The sequence below is a fragment of the Salvelinus fontinalis genome, chromosome 9 (assembly GCF_029448725.1).
Source record: "Salvelinus fontinalis isolate EN_2023a chromosome 9, ASM2944872v1, whole genome shotgun sequence".
NCBI classification, from domain to species: domain Eukaryota; kingdom Metazoa; phylum Chordata; class Actinopteri; order Salmoniformes; family Salmonidae; genus Salvelinus; species Salvelinus fontinalis.
The window spans coordinates 13,955,014-13,976,170 of record NC_074673.1 but is presented as its reverse complement, the minus strand read 5'-3'; the positions used below and the strand labels follow the sequence as shown (position 1 = coordinate 13,976,170).

Below are 21,157 nucleotides of genomic sequence, written 5' to 3'. Positions count from 1 at the left end.
CTCCTCCCTTTCCACTGCCTCCTCTCTCCCTCCTCCCTTTCCACTGCCTCCTCTCTCCCTCCTCCCTTTGCACTGCCTCCTCTCTCCCTCCTCCCTTTACACTGCCTCCTCTCTCCCTCCTCCCTTTACACTGCCTCCTCTCTCCCTCCTCCCTTTACACTGCCTCCCCTCTCCCTCCTCCCTTTACACTGCCTCCTCTCTCCCTCCTCCCTTTACACTGCATCCTCTCTCCCTTCTCCCTTTACACTGCCTCCTCTCTCCTCCTCCCTTTGCACTGCCTCCTCTCTCCCTCCTCCCTTTACACTGCCTCCTCTCTCCCTCCTCCCTTTACACTGCCTCCTCTCTCCCTCCTCCCTTTACACTGCCTCCTCTCTCCCTCCTCCCTTTGCACTGCCTCCTCTCTCCCTCCTCCCTTTACACTGCCTCCTCTCTCCCTCCTCCCTTTACACTGCCTCCTCTCTCCCTCCTCCCTTTACACTGCCTCCCCTCTCCCTCATCCCTTTACACTGCCTCCTCTCTCCCTCCTCCCTTTACACTGCATCCTCTCTCCCTTCTCCCTTTACACTGCCTCCTCTCTCCTCCTCCCTTTGCACTGCCTCCTCTCTCCCTCCTCCCTTTACACTGCCTCCTCTCTCCCTCCTCCCTTTACACTGCCTCCTCTCTCCTCCTCCCTTTGCACTGCCTCCTCTCTCCCTCCTCCCTTTACACTGCCTCCTCTATCCCTCCTCCCTTTGCACTGCCTCCTCTCTCCCTCCTCCCTTTACACTGCCTCCTCTCTCCCTCCTCCCTTTACACTGCCTCCTCTCTCCCTCCTCCCTTTACACTGCCTCCTCTCTCCCTCCTCCCTTTACACTGCCTCCTCTCTCCCTCCTCCCTTTGCACTGCATCCTCTCTCCCTCCTCCCTTTACACTGCCTCCTCTCTCCCTCCTCCCTTTACACTGCATCCTCTCTCCCTCCTCCCTTTACACTGCCTCCTCTCTCCCTCCTCCCTTTACACTGCCTCCTCTCTCCCTCCTCCCTTTACACTGCCTCCTCTCTCCCTCCTCCCTTTGCACTGCATCCTCTCTCCCTCCTCCCTTTACACTGCCTCCTCTCTCCCTCCTCCCTTTACACTGCCTCCTCTCGCCCTCCTCCCTTTACACTGCCTCCTCTCTCCCTCCTCCCTTTACACTGCCTCCTCTCTCCCTCCTCCCGTTACACTGCCTCCTCTCTCCCTCCTCCCTTTACACTGCCTCCTCTCTCCCTTCTCCCTTTACACTGCCTCCTCTCTCCCTCCTCCCGTTACACTGCCTCCTCTCTCCCTCCTCCCTTTACACTGCCTCCTCTCTCCTCCCTTTACACTGCCTCCTCTCTCCTCCCTTTACACTGCCTCCTCTCTCCCTTCCCCAGTGCCAGACAAGGTGTCTCAATTGACCATGGTGGGCCTCAGTGATGGCAGCACTCTGAAGATGACATGGTCACCGCCTAGAGGGGAATGGGAGAACTACCGCATCCTGCTAATGAATGCCACAGTGGCTCTGGTCAATGAGACACTAAGCAGGCCAGTGAGACAGTACTCCTTCTCTGGGGCTTCCCTGGGGCTGGTGCCTGGCAGGCTTTACACAGCTCAGATCATGGTGGAGGCTGGCCCGTTTGGCAACATTGCTCACTGCCAAGGAATGCTAGGTAAGTTACATTACAAATATTTTGATGCTAAGCTTGGTGTATATGTGGAATGTTTATGGGTCAAATTATATCGAAACCATGTAGGATGGCTCTTAAAATGAAATTGTCATCAAATTGGCTCCTGAAGTTTATCATTTTTTGCCCTCTCTCTCTCTTTACTTGTTCACATCTCCTTCCCCCCTTCTCCCTCACCCCCCCTTTCCTTCCCCCTTCTCCCCCCTTTACTTATTTACTAATTCTCTCCCTCTCTCTCAGCACCTCGGCCTGTCCAGCAGCTGATCGTCTGTCACAGTGATGAGACGTCTCTGAGCGTGCTGTGGTCTCTCCCGGTAGGGGAGTGGGACGGGTACACTGTGATCCTGAGACAGGGGAACACTGTCGTGTCCCAGAGGACACTGTCCCGTGACACCAGGGAGTGCACCTTCAACGTCCTCACACCCGGAAGCCAGTACGCCATCGCTGTCACGACCAATAGTGGGGGCCTAAACAGCTCGACTTCAGTGATTGGACGAACCAGTGAGTCACGGTTCCAAAGGGATATGAATAATGATGTTTTTCCCCCCAGTATGGTTATGTTCTAGACTAGACACTAGAACTCTCAAACTCAACTCTGGACCTCAAAGTCAATTCCACAGCGTTTTGTCTTTCTTTCTTTTTCTTTTTTTCTTTATTTAACTAGGCAAGCCAGTTAAGAACAAAATCTTGTTACAATGACGGCCTACCCCGGCCAAACCCTAGCCCGGATGACGCTGGGCCAATTGTGCGCCGCCCTATGGGACTCCCAATCACGGCCAGTTGTGATACAGCCTGGAATTGAACCAGGGTCTCTATGGGTGGCAGGTAGCCTAGTGGTTAGAGCGTTGGGCCAGTAAACGGAAGGTTAGGTTGCTGGATCGAATCCCCGTGCTGACAAGGTCAAATCTGTCGTTCTGCCCCTGAGCAAGGCAGTTAACCCACTGTTCCCCTGGCGCCGAAGACGTGGATGACCATTAAGGCAGCCCCCTGCACCTGATTCAGAGGGATTGGGTTAAATGCAGAAGACACATTTCAGTTGAATACTTTCAGTTGGACCACTGACTAGGTATCCCCCTTTCCCCTAGTGACGCCTCTAGCACTGAGATGCAGTGCCTTACACTGCTGTGCCACTCGGGAGCCCGAATTGTTGCTCTCTAATCAGGGACTGGTTTAGACCTGGGACCAGGTGAATGCAATTAATTATCAGGTAGAACAGAAAACCAGCAGGCTCCAGACCTCGTAGGGTAAGAGTTGAAAATGTTTGCACTACAACATTGCTCCATATATGTTTTATAGTCATGTACTGTAACAGAGTTGTTGTAGTCATATAATAATGAGCTTTCCCCCATTGACAGAACTGATGCTGTGTCTCTGACTTAATGAGCTTTCCCCCATTGACAGAACTGATGCTGTGTCTCTGACTTAATGAGCTTTCCCCCATTGACAGAACTGATGCTGTGTCTCTGACTCAATGACTCTTTATGATCTCAATTTCTCTGTAATGTCTCACATCTCTGATGGCCTCTCTATCTCTCTCTCTCTACTCCCAGCCCCAGCGCAGGTGACCAGTCTGCGTGTGACCAACAGTGGCAGCACAGACAGCCTCCAGACACAGTGGGAGCGGGCAGCCGGAGAGCTGGACTCATACCATGTGCTGCTCATCCACGACAGCAGCGTGATCAAGAACGAGAGCGCCCCAGCCCACACCATGGCCTACAGCTTCCTGGCCCTGAAGCCTGGAGCCCTCTACAGGGTGGTAGTAACCACCATCAGAGCAGGACATGCCTCCAGGCAGAGCGTGGCAGAGGGACGCACAGGTAGACAACTTTATGATTACTGATATATGTAGCCTACTTTAAATATATAATGTTAAAATAGATACATTTTTAAATAATGTTTAGCTATCACACATGAATTCAGTTAAAGGGCACAGACAGTTTTAACTGTTTTTGTGTGACAAACACCAGTATGCAAAATAATGTATTTTATTATATTTAGGATTGACAGGATATTATTCAGAACTCTTAGCTTTTATCTGATGCGACAGGAATTTCTAGGAACCACCGCCTCATGAATACTCAGGAAAGAAAAAGGTGTAGATTCACACGCAGAGCGTGGCAGGTGTTTATTAAGCCGTCGCAGAAGGCAGGAATCGTGGTCACAGGCTGGCAATGGTCAAACACAGGTAGGCAAACAGGCAGGTACATCAAAACTAAGACTGGACTGGTTCTCACAAACGAGCTAGGATAAGGCTTAGTAGAGTCAAAACGACCAATACCTCACAAAGCCACAAACAGAATGAACTGAACTAAATAAGGAGCTGATGAGACCTTGTGAGTAACTAACACAGGTGAAATCAATGAACAAAAATGAAAGATAGGGCTACGTTCAAGAACACAAAGAGACAGGGCTACGTTCAAGAACACAAGGTTGACTAAGAAAATAAAAAGACAATTTTACACCAACTTACAATTTTACACCACCAGCAGCAAACATGTCAAGGTCTTCCTTTCAAAGACTTCCCATCATGAACGGAAAAGGATGGTGGTCTTTTTTGTATTGTTGAATTCCAGCTACCTTAATCTGAGAACGTTTTAATTTAAATGAACAAAGAATATACAACAGAATATAAAGTTCTTAAAGATACTTCCAAACTGGGCACAATGGTGGGTTTTGAGCTCACTTGGAAATGTCCTTGTTTTGGAAAGAAAAGCACATCTTTTGTCCATTAAAATAACATAAAATTGATCAGAAATACAGTGTAGACATTGTTAATGTTGTAATTGACTATTGTAGCTGGAAACGTCAGATTTTTTATGGAATATCTACATAGGCGTACAGAGGCCCATTATCAGCAACCATCACTCCTGTGTTCCAATGGCACGTTATGTTAGCTAATCCAAGTTGATAATTTTTAAAGGCTAATTGATCATTAGAAAACACTTTTGAAATTATGTTAGCACAACTAAAAACTGTTATCCTGATTAAAGAAGCAATAAAACTGGCTTTCTTTAAACTAATTGAGTTTCTGGAGCATCAGCATTTGTGGGTTTGATTACATGCTCAAAATGGCCAGAAACAAAGAACTTTATTCTGAAACTCGTCAGTCTATTCTTGTTCTGAGAAATGAATGCTATTCCATACGAGAAATTGCCAAGTATCTGAAGATCTCGTACAACGCTGTGTACTACTCCCTTCACAGAACAGCGCAAACTGTCTCTAACCAGAATAGAAAGAGGAGTGGGAGGCCCCGGTGCACAACTAAGCAAGAGGACAAGTACATTAGAGTGTCTAGTTTGAGAAACAGATGCCTCACAAGTCCGCTATTTTCTATTCCTGCTTTTGTACCTTTTTCTCAGCTTCAGCCAACCTTTTCTTCCCTTTCTATTCTCCTTGTCCAGGTTCTTTATCCTCTCCTGTTCTTTCTTTTTCTCTTCCTCCGGTTGAAGTTTATTCTCCTTTTCTTTTTATTTCTCCTCCTTCTCCAGGTTCTTTATTCTCTCCTTTTCTGCTTCAAACCTACATTTCTCTTCCAGTTGTTGTTCCTTAATGTCATTCTCAAGGATCTTCAATATCTCCTTTTCTATTTTTTTCTCTTCTTCCAATTTACATTTCTCCTCCTTTTCTGTTTATTTCCTCTCCTTCTCCAGGTTCTTAATCCTCTCTTTCTCTTAGTTTTTTTCTTCCACCAACCTGAGTTTTCCACCTTTTCTTTTCCTTCCTCAACTTCTCCAGGATCTTCATCCTCTCTTTTCCTTTCTTTATCTCTTTGTCAATTGTCTCCGCCAATCTTAAATCCCCTTCAGCCTTCAAATATATGATGTTGATGATGATGTTTCCAAAATGGCGTAGCAGTTCAGACGTCTTTGTCTTTGTCTTGTCGTGTCCCGTGTATATATCTTTTTTTCCCTTTGTATATATTTCATATATTTTTTTTCTATTTTTAACCCCAGTTTTAAAATATTCTCCTGCAACCCGCCTCACCCAATGTGGTATGGATCTGCTATTTTCTATACTTTAGAAACGGAACCCCCAACAGCTAGCTAACTAGCTACTAGCTAGTAGTCAGTTAGCCACTGCTAGCGGTCATCAGCTAACCTTAGCCCGGTCAACTCCTGCCAGTCTGCACAGCGCGATTCAACCCAGCGCATAACGGACTATTTGTTCTCCACATCTCCGGTTTCCTACAGCAAGCTCTGAACCTTTTCACCTGGATCATCGCAGCTAGCTAGCTGCTATCCGAGTGGCTACCCCCTGGCTAACGTCTCTGTCCCGAAGCAAGCACCAGTAAGCCTGGAACTAGCCTCGTGCTAGGCCCATCTCCCGGCTAGCTGAAGAGGTCCAGCCGCCACTCCTTGGGCTACAATACATATTTTGCCAATTGGCCTGGATCCCTTTTACTGCAGACACAGAGCCCCGCCGATTCCATCACGACTGGTCTACCGATGTAATCCGCCCGAGGGGTTTCAACAGGCTCCTCCGTCGCGACATCCCCTGAAGGCCCGTCCGCTAGCCCGCTATCCTGCTAGCCGCGGCCCGCTAGCTGTCTAGAGCATATCAGACTTTTAGCTGAAGAGGACAATCAGCCAATTTCTTGGGCTACAAAACCTATTTTGCCAATTGGCCTGGACCCTTTTACTGCCTACATGGAGCCCTGCCGATCCAACACGACTGGTCTGCTGATGTAACCGTCCGAGGGGGCTACAACAGACTTCTTCCGTCGCGACGTCACCCTAAGGCCCTTCTGTTAGCCCGCTAGCTGTCCGAATCACCGTGTCTCCAGCTCACCTAGCTAGCCACTGGTCCCTATGATCACTCAGCTATGGATACCTCTCCCTAATGTCAATATGTCTTGTCCATTGCAGTTTTGGTTAGTGATTATTGTCTTATTTCACTGTAGAGCCTCCAGCCCTGTTCAATATGCCTTAGCTTACCCTTTCTTTCAAAACCTCTCTCATCGTCACTCAATGCCTAGGTTCACCTCCACTGTATTCACATCCTACCTGTACATTATGCCTTGAATCTATTCTTCTGCGCCCAGAAACCTGCTCCTTTTACTCTCTGTTCTGAACGCACTAGGCGACCAGTTCTTATAGCCTTTAGCCATACCCTTATCCTACTCCTCCTCTGTTCCTCTGCTGATGTAGAGGTTAATCCAGGCCCAAAGGCGCCTAGCTCCACTCCCATTCCCCAGGCGCTCTCATTTATTGACGTCTGGAACCGTAAAAGCCTTGGTTTCATGCATGTTAACATTAGAAGCCTCCTCCCTAGGTTTGTTTTACACACAGCTTTAGCACACTTTGCCAACACGGATGTCCTAGCCATGTCTGAATCCTGGCTTAGGAAGGCCACCAAAAATCCTTACATTTCCATCTCTAATGTAACGGTATTCGTCGTCTGAAGAAGAGGAATCATCGGACCAAAGCGCAGCGTGGTATTGTTCATGCTTGTTTTATTAAAACTTAACACTATAACAAAAATAAACAAGAGAATAACCGAAACAGGTGAAAGGTGAAAGGTGAAAGGAAAGGTAAGGTGAAAACACTAAACAGAAATTAACTACCCACAAAAACCATGTGGGAAAAAGCTAGTATGGTTCCCAATCAGAGACAACGATAGACACCTGTCCCTGAATGAGGACCATACCCGGCCAAAACAAAGACATACAAAACATAGAAAAAATAACATAGAATGCCCACCTAAATCAGGGACGTAGACCCCGCTCCACCTCTGGCTCGGCCCACTTAGGTGGCGCCTCTAGAGCGGGGACCCTTGCCGCCGACCCCGAACTGGGGACCCTCGTAGCGGGCCTCGGACTGGGGAACCTCGTTGTGGGGGCCGGACTGGGCACCCTTGTAGCGGCCCCGGACTGGGGACCCTTGTTGGGAGCTCCGGACTGGAGGGCGTCTCTGGAAGCTCCGGACTGAAGGGCGCCTCTGGAAGCTCCAGACTGAAGGGCGCCTCTAGAAGCTCCGGACTGAAGGGCGCCTCTGCAGGGTCCGGACTGGAGGGCTTCGCTGGAAGCTCCTGACTGGAGGGCAACACTGGAGGCTCTGGACTGGAGGGCGTCGCTGGAAGCTGCTGACTGGAGGGCGACACTGGAGGCTCCGAACTGGAGGCTCGCTGGAGGATCCGTACTGGAGGGAGACTCTGGAGGGAGGAGATGCAGAGACAGCCTGGTACGTGGGGCTGCCACAGGGCCCACCAGGCTGGGGAAACCTACAGGAGGCCTGGTGCGTAGAGGAGGCACCGGATGAACCGGGCTGTGGGGGAGCACTGGAACTCTGGTGCGCAGCCTTGGCACCACTCCTCCAGGCTGAATGCCCACTTTAGCCCAGCCCCTCCAGAGTGCAGGGACAGGTCGAACCGGGCTGTGGGGGAGCACTGGAGATCTGGTGCTTACCACTCGCACCTCTCCATTAGGCTCAATGCCCACTTTCGCCCGGCACGGGTGGAGCGCAGGCATAGGATGAACTGAACCTTCCCAGCGCCCCGGAGACACAGTACGCAGAGCCGGCGTAGGATACCCTGGGCCGAAACGGCGCACCGGAGACCAAACGCGCTGAGCTGGGACAATCCGCCCTGGCAGGATGCCCACTCTCGCATGGCACTTGCGGGGGGCTGGCATATAGCGCTCTGGGCTATGAGCGTGCACTGGAGACACCGTGCGCTTCACTGCATAACACGGTGCCTGACCAGTACCACGCTGCTTCCGGTAAGCACGGGGAGTTGGCTCAGGTTTATTGCCTGACTTCGCCAATCTCCCCGTGTGCCTCCCCCCAAAAGAAATTGGGGGGCTGCCTCTCGTGCCTGCTGCACTGCCTTGCCTCATATCGCCGCCTCTCAGCTTTAGCTGCCTCTAGTTCTTCCTTCGAGCGGCGATATTCCCCAGCCTGTCTCCAGGGTCCCTGTCCGTCCAATATCTCCTCCCAAGTCCAGGAGTCCTGAACCCTCTGCTCCTCGTTACCACGCTGCTTGGTCCGCTTGTGGTGGGTAGTTCTGTAATGGTATTCGTCGTCTGAAGAAGAGGAATCATTGGACCAAAGCGCAGCTTTAACAAGATAGAACTGCCAAAGGGGGCGGAGTTGCAACCTACTGCAGAGATAGCCTGCAGAGTTCTATCATACTATCCAGGTCTGTGCCAAAACAATTCCAGCTTCTACTTCAAAAATCCTCCTTTCCAGAAACAAGTCTCTCACCGTTGCTGCTTGTTATAGACCACCTTCTGCCTCCAGCTGTGCCCTGGACACCATATGTGAATTGATTGCCCCCCATCTATCTTCAGAGCTCGTACTGTTAGGTGACCTAAACTGGGACATGCTTAACACCCCTTCCATCCTACAATCTAAGCTAGATGCCCTCAATCTCACACAAATTATCAATGAACCTACCAGGTACAACCCCAAATCCGTAAACACGAGCACCCTTGTAGATATCATCCTGACTAACTTGCCCTCTATATACACCTCTGCTGTCTTCAACCAGGATTTCAGCGATCACTGCCTCATTGCCTGTGTCCGTAATGGGTCTGCGGTCAAACGACCACCCCTCATCACTGTCAAACACTCCCTAAAATATGCCTTTCTAATCAACCTGGCCCGGGTATTCTGGAAGGATATTGACCTCATTCCGTCAGTAGAGGATGCCTGGTATTCTTTAAAAGTGCTTTCCTCACCATCTTAAATAAGCATGCCCCGTTCAAAAAATGTAGAACCAGGAACAGATATAGCTCTTGGTTCTCTCCAGACCTGACTGCTCTTGACCAGCACAAAAACATCCTGTGGCGTACTGCATTAGCATCGAATAGCCCCCGCGATATGCAACTTTTCAGGGAAGCTAGGAACCAATATACACAGGCAGTTAGGAAAGAAAAGGCTATCTTTTTCCAACAGAAATTTGCATCTTGTAGCACAAACTGCAAAAAGTTCTGGGACACTGTAAAAGCCATGGAGAATAAGAGCACCTCCTCCCAGCTGCCCACTGCACTGAGGCTAGGAAACAGTCACCAGCGATAAATCCACGATAATTGATAATTTCAATAAGCATTTTTCTACGGCTGGACATGCTTTCCACCTGGCTACCCCTTGCTCAAACCTCCCCCATTTCTCCTTCACCCAAATCCAGATAGCTGATGTTCTGAAAGAGTTGCAAAATCTGGACCCCTACAAGTCAGCTGGGCTAGACAATCTGGACCCTCTCTTTCTAGAATTATCTGCCGTAATTGTTGCAACCCCTGTTCAACCTCTCTTTCGGATCGTCTGAGATCCCTGAAGATTGGAAAACTGCCACGGTCATCCCCCTCTTCAAAGGGGGAGACACTCTAGACCCAAACTGTTACAGACCTAAATCTATCCTACCCTGCCTTTCCAACACGGAACCCAAACTATCGTGCGCTATCGTGCATGCATTTATTTTGTCCCCCTACACCAAACGCGATCACGACACGCAGGTTAAAATATCAAAACAAACTCTGACCCAATGACATTAATTTGGGGACAGGTCGAAAAGCATTAAACATGTATGGCAATTTAGCTAGTTAACTTGCACTTGCTAGCTAATTTGTCCTATTTAGCTAGCTTGCTGTTGCTAGCTAATTTGTCCTGGGATATAAACATAGAGTTGTTTTTTTACCTGAAATGCACAAGGTCCTCTACTCCGACAATTAATCCACCCACAAATGGCCAACCGAATCGTTTCTAGTCATCTCTCCTCCTTCCAGGCTTTTTCATCTTTGAACTTATATGGTGATCGCATCTACACTTTCATAGTATTACCACGACAACCGGCAAAACAGTTCGTCTTTCAATCACCCAATGTAAAGGAGTGCGTAACTGGCTGCAGGGGGGTCAGGCGCAGGAGAGCAGAAATGGGTAGCATACGGAGCCCTTCATTGCGGCGAACAAAACACGGTACTCAGAAAACTAAACACACGCGGGTTACAATAACCCGGCGCAAACCAGCCTGGAGTACACATACATTTACATATAACAATTCCACACACAGACATGGGGGGAAACAGAGGGTTATATGCAAGACGAGTAATGAGGGAATGTAAAACCAGGTGTGCGGGAAAACAAGACAAAACAAATGGAAAGTGAAAGGTGGATCGGCGATGGCTAGAAGACCGGTGACGTCGACCGCCGAACGCCGCCCGAACAAGGAGAGGGACCGACCTCAGCGGAAGTCGTGACACCCACGTGGGTATAACCAATGAGGAGATGGCACGTGGGTACCTGCTTCTATAAACCAATGAGGAGATGGGAGAGGCAGGACTTGCAGCGCGATCTGCATCAGAAATAGAAAGGAGTTCTATTTTAGCCCTTGGCAACGCAGACGCTCGTTTGCGCATGCGAGCAGTATGGGTGCAATAATTGAATAACATGGATTTCAAAATGTATTTTGCGACGCTCGCGCATGCGACGTGTACGGTCTGGTCAGCATGTTAGGTCTTCGAAAGCCAAGTTAACAAACAGATCACCGACCATTTCGAATCCCACTGTACGTTCTCCGCTATGCAATCTGGTTTCCGAGCTGGTCATGGGTGCACCTCAGCCATGCTTAAGATCCTAAACGATATCATAACCGCCATCGATCAAAGACAATACTGTGTAGCCGTATTCATCGACCTGGCCAAGGCTTTCGACTCTGTCAATCGCCACATTCTTATCGGCAGACTCAAATGACTGCCTGGCCTGGTTTACCAACTGCTTCTCAGACAGAGTTCAGTGTGTCAAATTGGAGGGCCTGTTTTCCGGACCTCTGGCAGTCTCTATAGGGGTGCCACAGGGTTCAATTCTCGGGCCGACTCTTTTCTCTGTATACATCAATGATGTCGCTCTTGCTGCTGGTGATTCTCTGATCCACCTCTACGCAGACGACACCATTCTGTATACTTCTGGCCCTTCTTTGGACACTGTGCTAACTAACCTCCAGACGAGCTTCAATGCCATACAACTCTCCTTCCGTGGCCTCCAACTGCTCTTAAATGCAAGTAAAAGTAAATGCATGTTCTTCAACCGATCGCTGCCCACACCTGCCCGCCCATCCAGCATCCCTACTCTGGACAGTTCTGACTTAGAATATGTGGGCAATTACAAATATCTAGGTGTCTGGTTAGACTCTAAACTCTTCTTCCAGACTCACATTAAGCATCTCAAATCCAAAATTAAATCTAGAATCGGCTACCTATTTCACAACCAAGCATCCTTCACTCATGCTGCCAAACAAACCCTCGTAAAACTGACTATCCTACCGATCCTTGGCTTCGGCGATGTCATTTACAAAATAGCCTCCAACACTGATCAGCAAATTGGATGCACTATTATCACAGTGCCATCCGTTTTGTCACCAAAGCCCCATATACTACCCACCACTGCGACCTGTATGCTCTCGTTGGCTGGCCCTCGCTTCATATCTGTCGCCAGACCCACTGGCTCCAGGTCATCTATAAGTCTTTGCTAGGTATAGCCACGTCTATCTCAGCTCACTGTTCACCATAGCAGCACCCACTTGTAGCACGCGCTCCAGCAGGTATATTTCACTGGTCACCCCCAAAGCCTATTCCTACTTTGGCCGCCTTTCCTTCCAGTTCTCTGCTGCCAATGACTGGAATGAATTGCAAAAATCACTGAAGCTGGAGAGTCATATCTCCCTCACTAACTTTAAGCATCAGCTGTCAGAGCAGCTCACAGATCATTGCACCTGTACATAGGCCATCTGTAAATAACCCATCCAACTACCTCATTCCCATATTGTTATTTTTTTTTCTTTTCCCCTTTGCACCCCAGTATCTCTACTTGCACATTCATCACCTTCTGCACATATATCACTCCAGTGCTAAATTGTAATTACTAAGCTACTACCGCCTATTTATTGCCTTACCTCCCTAAACTTACCTAATTTGCACACTGTATGTATATTTTTTATATTGTGTTATTGACTGTACGTTTGTTTATTCCATGTGTAACTCTGTGTTGTTGTTTGTGTTGCACTGCTTTGCTTTATCTTGGCCAGGTCGCAGTTGTAAATGAGAACTTGTTCTCAACTGGCCTACATGGTTAAATAAATGTGAAATAAAAAAGTATCTCTATCCTATCCTTCTTCCTCTCCTCATCTATTGACTTTATCATATTTACCTTCTCCTGCTCTGTTTCTGGATTGTATGTGCTGGAGACTCTGCAACATCTTCCATTTCCTCTCCATCTCATTTCCCACCTCCTCAAGTAACTCCACACTATCCTTTTCCCTCTCATCTTCTATTGTTTTCATCATCTCATCAATGTCCTTTTCCTGTCTCAAGGCTGGGTCTGAGGATCTGTCTGTTTAGAGCCTCCTATGAATAGCAGGTGGTAACAGCGGCGGGCATTTGGAGGAAGAGAGATCAGGAAACCAATGCGTTATAGGCATGGGAGAATCAACCAGTGGAGGAAGGACAGGAGAGTGTTTGTGAAGTCTCTGGCCAGATTGGAGGACACCTGAGCTGCCTGTCTGAGACACCTGACATGTAGACACAAGGGTGTTGGGCGTAGTGCTGGTGCTGTCCTGACATGGGCCTAGGCTGGCCAGTGGGAGGCACTGGAATGGGGAATTCCCAATTAGGTTTCAAGCAGTCTGAAGAGTCAATTCTTTCAACACCATTCTTGTTTTGTGGGATACGACAGCATTATGGTTAAACCATTTTCAGTTTTGTTAAATACCGTTACATGGCATAGGACTAATCAGCTGTTTGATTCATCTTGCACACTTTCGATTGTCCCAAAGTTTAATTCAGCAGTGTTGGATAAACTTTTTCCAATGTCAAATAAACGTGACTTATCATTCAGTTATGTTTGAAATGTCATCTCACTGCCTCTAGGAACTCTCCCAGTCTCCTCAGCTCTGTCCAGAGTGTCTTGGTCTCCAAGTCCACCTTGTCCTCCAGCCTTCTAATGACCACACAGAGATGCTGGTTGTCATTCTCCTGCTTCCATTGGCTATTCTGCTGCAGCTCCTCATCCTTCTGCTGTTTCTTCTGGCCATCATGGTGTCCTGGTCACTCTTGAGGACTTTGATGGCCTTCCCCATCAGAGTTGCCTTCTCTCTTAGGAGAACCTCATTCTGAGACTTCTTGGACTGCCTCTGAACAAGATTATCAATCAATCAATGACAGTTATTTATAAAGCCCTTTTTACATCAGCAGATGTCACAAAGTGCTCTACAGAAACCCAGCCTAAAACCCCAAACGGCAACAATGCAGATGTAGAAACACGGTGGCTAGGAAAAATGTTTAATGTATGGAAGGAGAAGACCATGTTCAAAAGGAAAATAAAGAAACCATGCTTTAGTACCAAATATTGTAGCATAAAATTGCACAACAATGATGATGCTCAGAGTTTATAAAACGGATACATAATAAATAATTAAACCTAAATAAGTTGCAAAAAAAATGAAGCTCTTAGCACAGTAAGGAGTTTAAGTCTCTTTGGACCAGGCAAACAGAAACAGTCCATGATGACTGTCTTGTATGTGGACAACCTGGTGAGGCAAAACAATCTGTCACGTTCCTGACCTGTTTTCTCTTGTTTTGTATGTGTTTATTGGTCAGGGCGCGAGTTGGGTGGGCAGTCTATGTTTTCTGTTTCTATGTTGGTTTTGGGTTGCCTGGTATGGCTCTTAATTAGAGGCAGGTGTTTTGCATTTCCTCTGATTGAGAGTCATATTAAGGTAGGTTGTTCTCACTGTTTGTTTGTGGGTGATTGTCGTCCGTGTCTGTACCATACAGGACTGTTTGGCTGTTCAGTCGTTTAATGTAGTCTGTTCCTGTCCGTGAGTTCTACGTGTAGTTATGTGAGTTCGTGTTCAGGTTTCGTCTACGTCGTTTTCTTATTTTGTAATTTTCCAAGTGTTTTCGTATTCGTCTTTGTCTTTCAATAAATTACTTTATGTCATCATACCTTGCTGCGTATTGGTCCACCGATCCTTCTCTCCTCTCCTCGTCCGAGGAAGAGGAGGACGACAGCCGTTACACAATCAATGCAATATACAGTACCAGTCAAAAGTTTGGACACACCGACTCATTCCAGTGTTTTTCTTTATTTTTACTATTTTTTACATTGTAGAATAATAGTGAAGACATCAAAACTATGAAATAACACATATGGAATCATGTAGTAACCAAAACACTTGTTAAACAAATCAAAATATATTTAATATTTGAGATTCTTCAAAGTAGCCACCCTTTGCCTTGATGACAGCTTTGCACACTCTTGGCATTCTCTCAAACAGCTTCATGAGGTAGTCACCTGGAATGCATTTCAATTAACAGGTGTGCCTTATTAAACGTTTATTTGTGGAATTTGTCATTATGGGGTATTGTGTGTGGAGTTATGAGGAAAAACATTAATTTAATCATCCATTTTAAAATAAGTCTGTAACTAACAAAATGTGGAAAAAGTCAAAGGGTCTGAATACTTTCCGAATGCACTGTAGATTCTTATTCAAGAGATGAAATGGCAAATAATTCAAACGGTTTGATCATCCATTTGTTGGATCATCCATTTGCTTCATGTCTTATGAGTAGCCTAATCTGCACTCCAACACAACGGTTAGAACCTAGAACCTATCATGAGAATTACAATTATGACATAATTTATTTGGAACACATGATAGTCAATGAAAATGTTTCTCCTTAGAGTTAGAATCCCTTGAAAATTCTAATTCTATGTGCATACCTATTATGGCATCACAACAATTATTAGTCCATACAGCTGTAGGGTAGGCCTAACCAATGATATAGGTCTACACCCAATGTTCTCTCTAAACTGCGCATGTGCGTGGCCGGGCTCCTCCTCCAAAACTGCCGGGCAGAAGAAATGCCAGGCCGTGCAGAGATGCAAGAGATTGAACTTCACTGAGTTTGCCCCATTACTTTGCAATATATAGATCAACGTTTTTTCTGTGATCAAATCAACATTATATCAGCCCCTTTTCAATGCAACAAATGAAAACAAATCTAACTTTGCAAGATTTAGTCTGTGGTTTTATTGTAGTCAGAGCCAGAGTGCAATGGCGTACAATTGTATTGGCGGGGGTAGCCCAAAAGTGGTGTTTCAATCACCCGTGAGTGAATGCGCTTTTCAGATCAGTTCACATTTGTTGATATTCTTTGCTAGTTAGTGAGTTATTAGCCCAATTATTGAATTGAATTGAATTTTATTTATTTTGGGCAACAGACATTTACAGCAAAATGCACGATGTGGACCCAGAGGATATCACTTGAAAGTATTAATTAAAACGCTTGTTTCCAAAGTGGTCCTCGATGGTAAAAACAATAACACATAATGATTAAAAGACAAGACAAAATTACAAAGAACCATAAATACATTCATTTATATTGACATCCTAAAAAGTGGCACTATTCGCAGCACTTCTCCCTAACCTTAAAAATCAACCATTTTCATTTCACATTAAAATAATCTATTAATTGCACATCATACCGATCCTTCAAATAAATACACCTAACCAGCAGTAGGGGGCACAAGGGGCAGAGGAGTGGTTTCTCTTACTTAGACAACTTTGTCCAAATGAAAACGTTGCCTGCTTTTTAAAGCTACTTCTACTGTTTATTTGCTTGATCTCCAGGGGGAAGCTATTCTACAGACAAATGCCTGCATGGAAAAACATGCTCCTCGCAGTACTGTTTACTCTTGGGATTTTACAAGACATAACACCAGCTCTGGTATTGTGACTGTGTTGGTTATAGACTATATCAATGTGGTTTTTCATATAACCTGGAGCACGATCATTTAAGATGTCAAACGTATGATTAAGTTTAAGTTGGTCTACTCTGGACTCCAAAGGCAACACGCCCACCTCCCAGAACTCCTGTACCCCTATGTGGGTCCTAGGGGTGACATTCAGCATATAACTGATAACATTATTTTGCATGACCTGCATTATCTTTTTCAGCTTTTTTGATAGCCCGCTATACCAAGCAGAGCAGCATAATTAAAATGACACTGAATCAAGGTTGAGACAAGCAGTTTTTTAACTTTAATGTTAAAATATCTAGTGTTACGATGTAAAAAATTAGATTTGTTTGCCAAAAGAATTTTAGCAGCAGTCAGGCCTCCAGAAAGGGATTGATCTAGGAACACACCAATATAAGATATACTTGTTTTAGATTCAATCTCCTTGCCTGCACAGTTTACCATTATCGTGTCAGCCCTAAACAATCTACGTTTTGTTCCAAACAAAATCGATTCAGTTTTTCCTAAATGTAGTGACAATTTGTTGTCAGACAACCAATCTCTAACAAAATGCAATTGCTTACTCAGGGTCTCCTCTATGTAAACTGTATCCTTCCCTGATACCAGTATGGCTGAATCATCAGCATAAAGCAGGAGTTTGCCCTTTACTATATCTGGCACATCATTAACATATATAAGAAATAAGAGAGGCCCTAAAATAGATCCCTGCGGTACTCCACAGGATATTTATTTGGCCTCTGACAGAACATCACCAACATTACGTACTTGTGTTCTGTTGGTCAGAGAAGACCTAAACCAATTCACTGCTACATAATTTAGACCCATGCATTTCAGTTTCATTAGCAGAATATCATGGTCCACAGTGTCAAAAGCTTTGTGCAAATCTAACATAACCATACCTGTATAGTTCCCCTTCTCACTTTCCTGCTTAATGTGGTCAAAAAGGTGGATAAGGCAAGTATCAGTGGAATGAGCTGTTCTAAAGCCAGACTGTAGTTCATAAAGAAGTTTATGCTCAAGAAGGTACCCCTCAAGTTGATTAAAAATGAATCTCTCAACAACTTTGTATACGGTGCTGAGGATTGACACAGGCCTGTAGTTTCCTACGTTTGCTCTTCTTGTGGAGTGGAACCACCCGGGCTGTTTTAAGATCCTTGGGAAATGTAACGCTACTAATAGAAAGATACGTATCGGTCAGCAGTGGGGAGTTACTGCTTCCTACAAGAGCACAAAACGTGTAGGCTACATTTCAAGCTGTCTTAATTCAAGGGGCAGTGTTGTATTTTGAGACAGGCTTGATTATGCAAATAGGCAGAGGGGTAGCCTATGTTATCTAATTCTCTGTATGGTAATAATAATTCATTATATTTTGTAAAGTGGTTTCTTGCATCTCACAATACAATGCAATTTACAGTCACCTATATTGGCCCATGGTGTTAAAAACGAATGAATTAATGTCAACATTTTTTAAAAGTCTCATGCAATGTAGGCCTGCATTGAACACCACATATAGGCTACTGTAGGCTATATCATAGAAATCAAAACTATTTCCACATGAAAATGTAATGGGATTTGCTCCATTGGTATTGTATTGTTCAAGTTTCCACTCACAAGACCAAAAATTTGCTCAGTGCCCCAAAAACGTTGAGGGAACATTGCCTACACCTCACAATAATCTGAATAGCCTACCAGTGCAGTCACCTTCCATTCCATACATGACACTCAGTCCATTTTTGTTAGGTCTCCCTTTCTTTCTTTGACGTTTATTTATTCAATAACTTTCTTATGAATGGCACATGAATGCCTCAAGCTTGTTGGGGTCACCTATCCATTGAACACACGCTACCAAGTTACTGTTGTGTTGTAGCTTTTAAGTTATGTTCCTTACATATCCCACAGCATTACTGAAGAGAAAACATGAACAACTGTTAATGTTCCAGTATTTACAAGAAAAATAAGCTATTAAACAAGTTTTTACTTTCATTTTATTCACATACATTTTTTATTCAGGCTTCCCAGCTGCAAATATGAACAGTGATACACAGAATGACTGACTCAGTTCCCCTCTCTCTCTCACTCTCTCTCCGTCTTCCAGTCCCTGCTGCCGTAGGCGAGGTGACGGTCAGCAACAACGGTCGTATGGACTTCCTCAGCGTGTCATGGCGTCCAGCCAAAGGTGACGTGGACAGTTATCTGGTCACTCTGGGGGACCAGGAGAAGACGGTCCACACCCTGGCCGTGTCCAAATCCAGCCCAGAGTGTGTGTTCAAGTCCCTGGTGTCTGGACGGCTCTATAACATCTCCATCACCTCCAGGTGTGGTGCCTATGAGAATCACACCATCGTACAGGAACGCACACGTAGGTCTACCATGTCTGTCTGTCTGAAATGGGGCTCCTCTGCTTAAGTTTTCCATTCCGTGGTTTTAGTCCTGAAGTCTCTAGTTAGACATGATAATACACTGGTCAATGTCTCAAAGTTCAATTCAATTGAATTCCTCTCCCCAGAGCCCTCTAGTGTCCAGAACCCGACAGCGATCCACTCGGCCAGGGATGACTACCTGAAGGTGTACTGGCGCCATGCGGCCGGGGACTTTGACTACTACCAGGTGGTCATCAAGCACAACAACATCTTCCACCAGAACAAGACGGTTATGAAGAGCCAGAACGAGTGTGTGTTCAACGGCCTGGTGCCCGGGAGACTCTACACGGTCATCGTCAGCACCTGGAGCGGGAAGTATGAGACCAGCGTGTCTACGGATGGAAGGACCTGTGAGTGATACGAATAGTACTCTGTTATATCTCTCCTGTTGTTTTCAATGTACAATATGTGGATACAAGAGTGGTATTCGTCTCTAATAATAATTTGGTAGCTACATTCAGGTAATAACTAGTTGTGGTGAAACAGGTTCTTTGTGCATGCTTCTTTTTAACCTGTGTCTCCCTATGTTCTGTTCCTTTGTATGCAAAATTAAGAATGAGAAGATTAAAAATGTTCTATTCTTATCTGGAATCTGTCTGTGACAGTCCCTGCGGCGGTGAGGTCACTAGCCCTGGCTGGGCGGGGAACGGAGGACCTGCGTGTCACCTGGTTGGCTGCTCCGGGGGACGTTGACCACTACGAGGTGCAGCTCCTCTTCAACGACATGAAGGTTAGTCCTCCTGGTCCAGTCCAGTACCTGGTTAGCCTGTCTTCATGTTTACAGTACTTTTATATTCTTCATTTTCATTTTCTTGTGTAAATTGTTTATATTTCATTGTTGCTTTATTTCTATTTGTAACTTTGTGTGTTTTTAAAAGCTAAATGTATTAATAATCAATGTATCATCAATGTATTATGAATTATTATTATGAAGGTGTTCCCGCCCATCACCCTGGGCAGCAGCGTGGTGATGTGTGTCCTCTCCTCCCTCACCCCGGGACGCCTCTATAAGATCCATGTTTCTACCTTTAGCGGCCCCAACCAGAGGGCCCAGTTCATAGAGGGCAGGACAGGTAAACCCTACCAACAGACTTGCTGGGTTCAAATCCTAGGTTACATTTGTTTTCTTTCAAGTACTGCTGTTTGATTCAAATCTGCCTGGGGTGCCCGATGGGCAGAATTTGTTTGCACTTTTGGAACTTCTCCATTGAATTGGGGTAGCAAAATAGAACAAAATGTCACAGAATATAACACAAACAAAACATAAACTAACAACAGCATTAATTTCCGTTCCACTTCCACCCCTCTTTCTCCCTCTTCTGCTATTTCTCCCTCTTTTCGTTTCTCCTCCTTTCTGCAGTCCCCAGCAAAGTCAAGAATATCCACGTGAGTAACAACGGCCAGAGCAGCAGTCTGAAAATCAGCTGGACCCCGGGGCAGGGTGACGTGGACAGCTACTCCGTGTCCCTATTGCTGGGTGGACCAGAGGCACGCAGGCTGGAGACGCGGCCCGTACCCAAACACCAGAATGAGCTGGGGTTCAGCTCCTTGCAGCCTGGGCAGCTGTACAGTGTGACCGTTAGATCTATCAGTGGCATACTGTTAAATAACAACACGGCCAGCGGACGCACCGGTGAGGAGGCTAGATAAGGACTTCATAACACATTTATAACCCATACATACTGCATTCATAAGCAGTGCATTGGCATTGCATACTCTATATTTGGGTGTTTTGGGACTGGGAAGGAATAGGGCTCAGTCTCACTGCGTCTGGCTATGTTTTATTTGATTTATTTTAATTTTATTTAATTTTATTTATTATATATCTGCAGTTTGAAATCAGTATATTTGACGGAACTGATTTGTTTTGTTTTGTTACCCTAATCAACTTTTGATGGGTAATAAACAGATAGTGATTGGCTGGTGTAATGACGTGTGACACTGTCCCCTCCATGGAGATACAATACTGTATGATAGTGTGCTCTATCTAATTCTGTGTCCCCTCTCTCCTCTCTCCCCCTCAGTCCCTTCTGCAGTGACGGGGCTGCAGGCCGACAACAGACACACCACCTGCAGTATACAGGTGAGCTGGCAGGAGGCCCGGGGCGTGGCAGACGGATACAGCCTGCAGCTCCTGGACGACAGGGGACACCTGGTCACCAACAGGTAACCAACACCTGGGTTCACCAACACACCTGGGTTCACCAACACACCTGGGTTCACCAACACACCTGGGTTCACCAACACACCTGGGGTCACCAACACACCTGGGTTCACCAACACACCTGTGGTCACCAACACACCTGGGT

At 46.1% G+C, this 21,157-nt stretch overlaps 1 protein-coding gene across 2 annotated transcripts in view; it reads left to right on the top strand.

Annotated features, from left to right (window-relative positions):
* ptprb (protein tyrosine phosphatase receptor type b) overlaps positions 1-21,157 on the top strand; it is a 43,091-nt gene that overhangs the window by 9,717 nt on the left and 12,217 nt on the right. For both annotated transcript variants that reach the window (XM_055933460.1, XM_055933461.1), the window contains 9 exons: positions 1,391-1,666; positions 1,922-2,182; positions 3,232-3,498; positions 18,524-18,787; positions 18,935-19,198; positions 19,454-19,578; positions 19,783-19,921; positions 20,209-20,481; positions 20,873-21,014. In XM_055933460.1, coding sequence (XP_055789435.1) covers positions 1,391-1,666; positions 1,922-2,182; positions 3,232-3,498; positions 18,524-18,787; positions 18,935-19,198; positions 19,454-19,578; positions 19,783-19,921; positions 20,209-20,481; positions 20,873-21,014 — 2,011 coding nt within the window. The remainder of the gene's footprint in view (positions 1-1,390; positions 1,667-1,921; positions 2,183-3,231; positions 3,499-18,523; positions 18,788-18,934; positions 19,199-19,453; positions 19,579-19,782; positions 19,922-20,208; positions 20,482-20,872; positions 21,015-21,157) is intronic.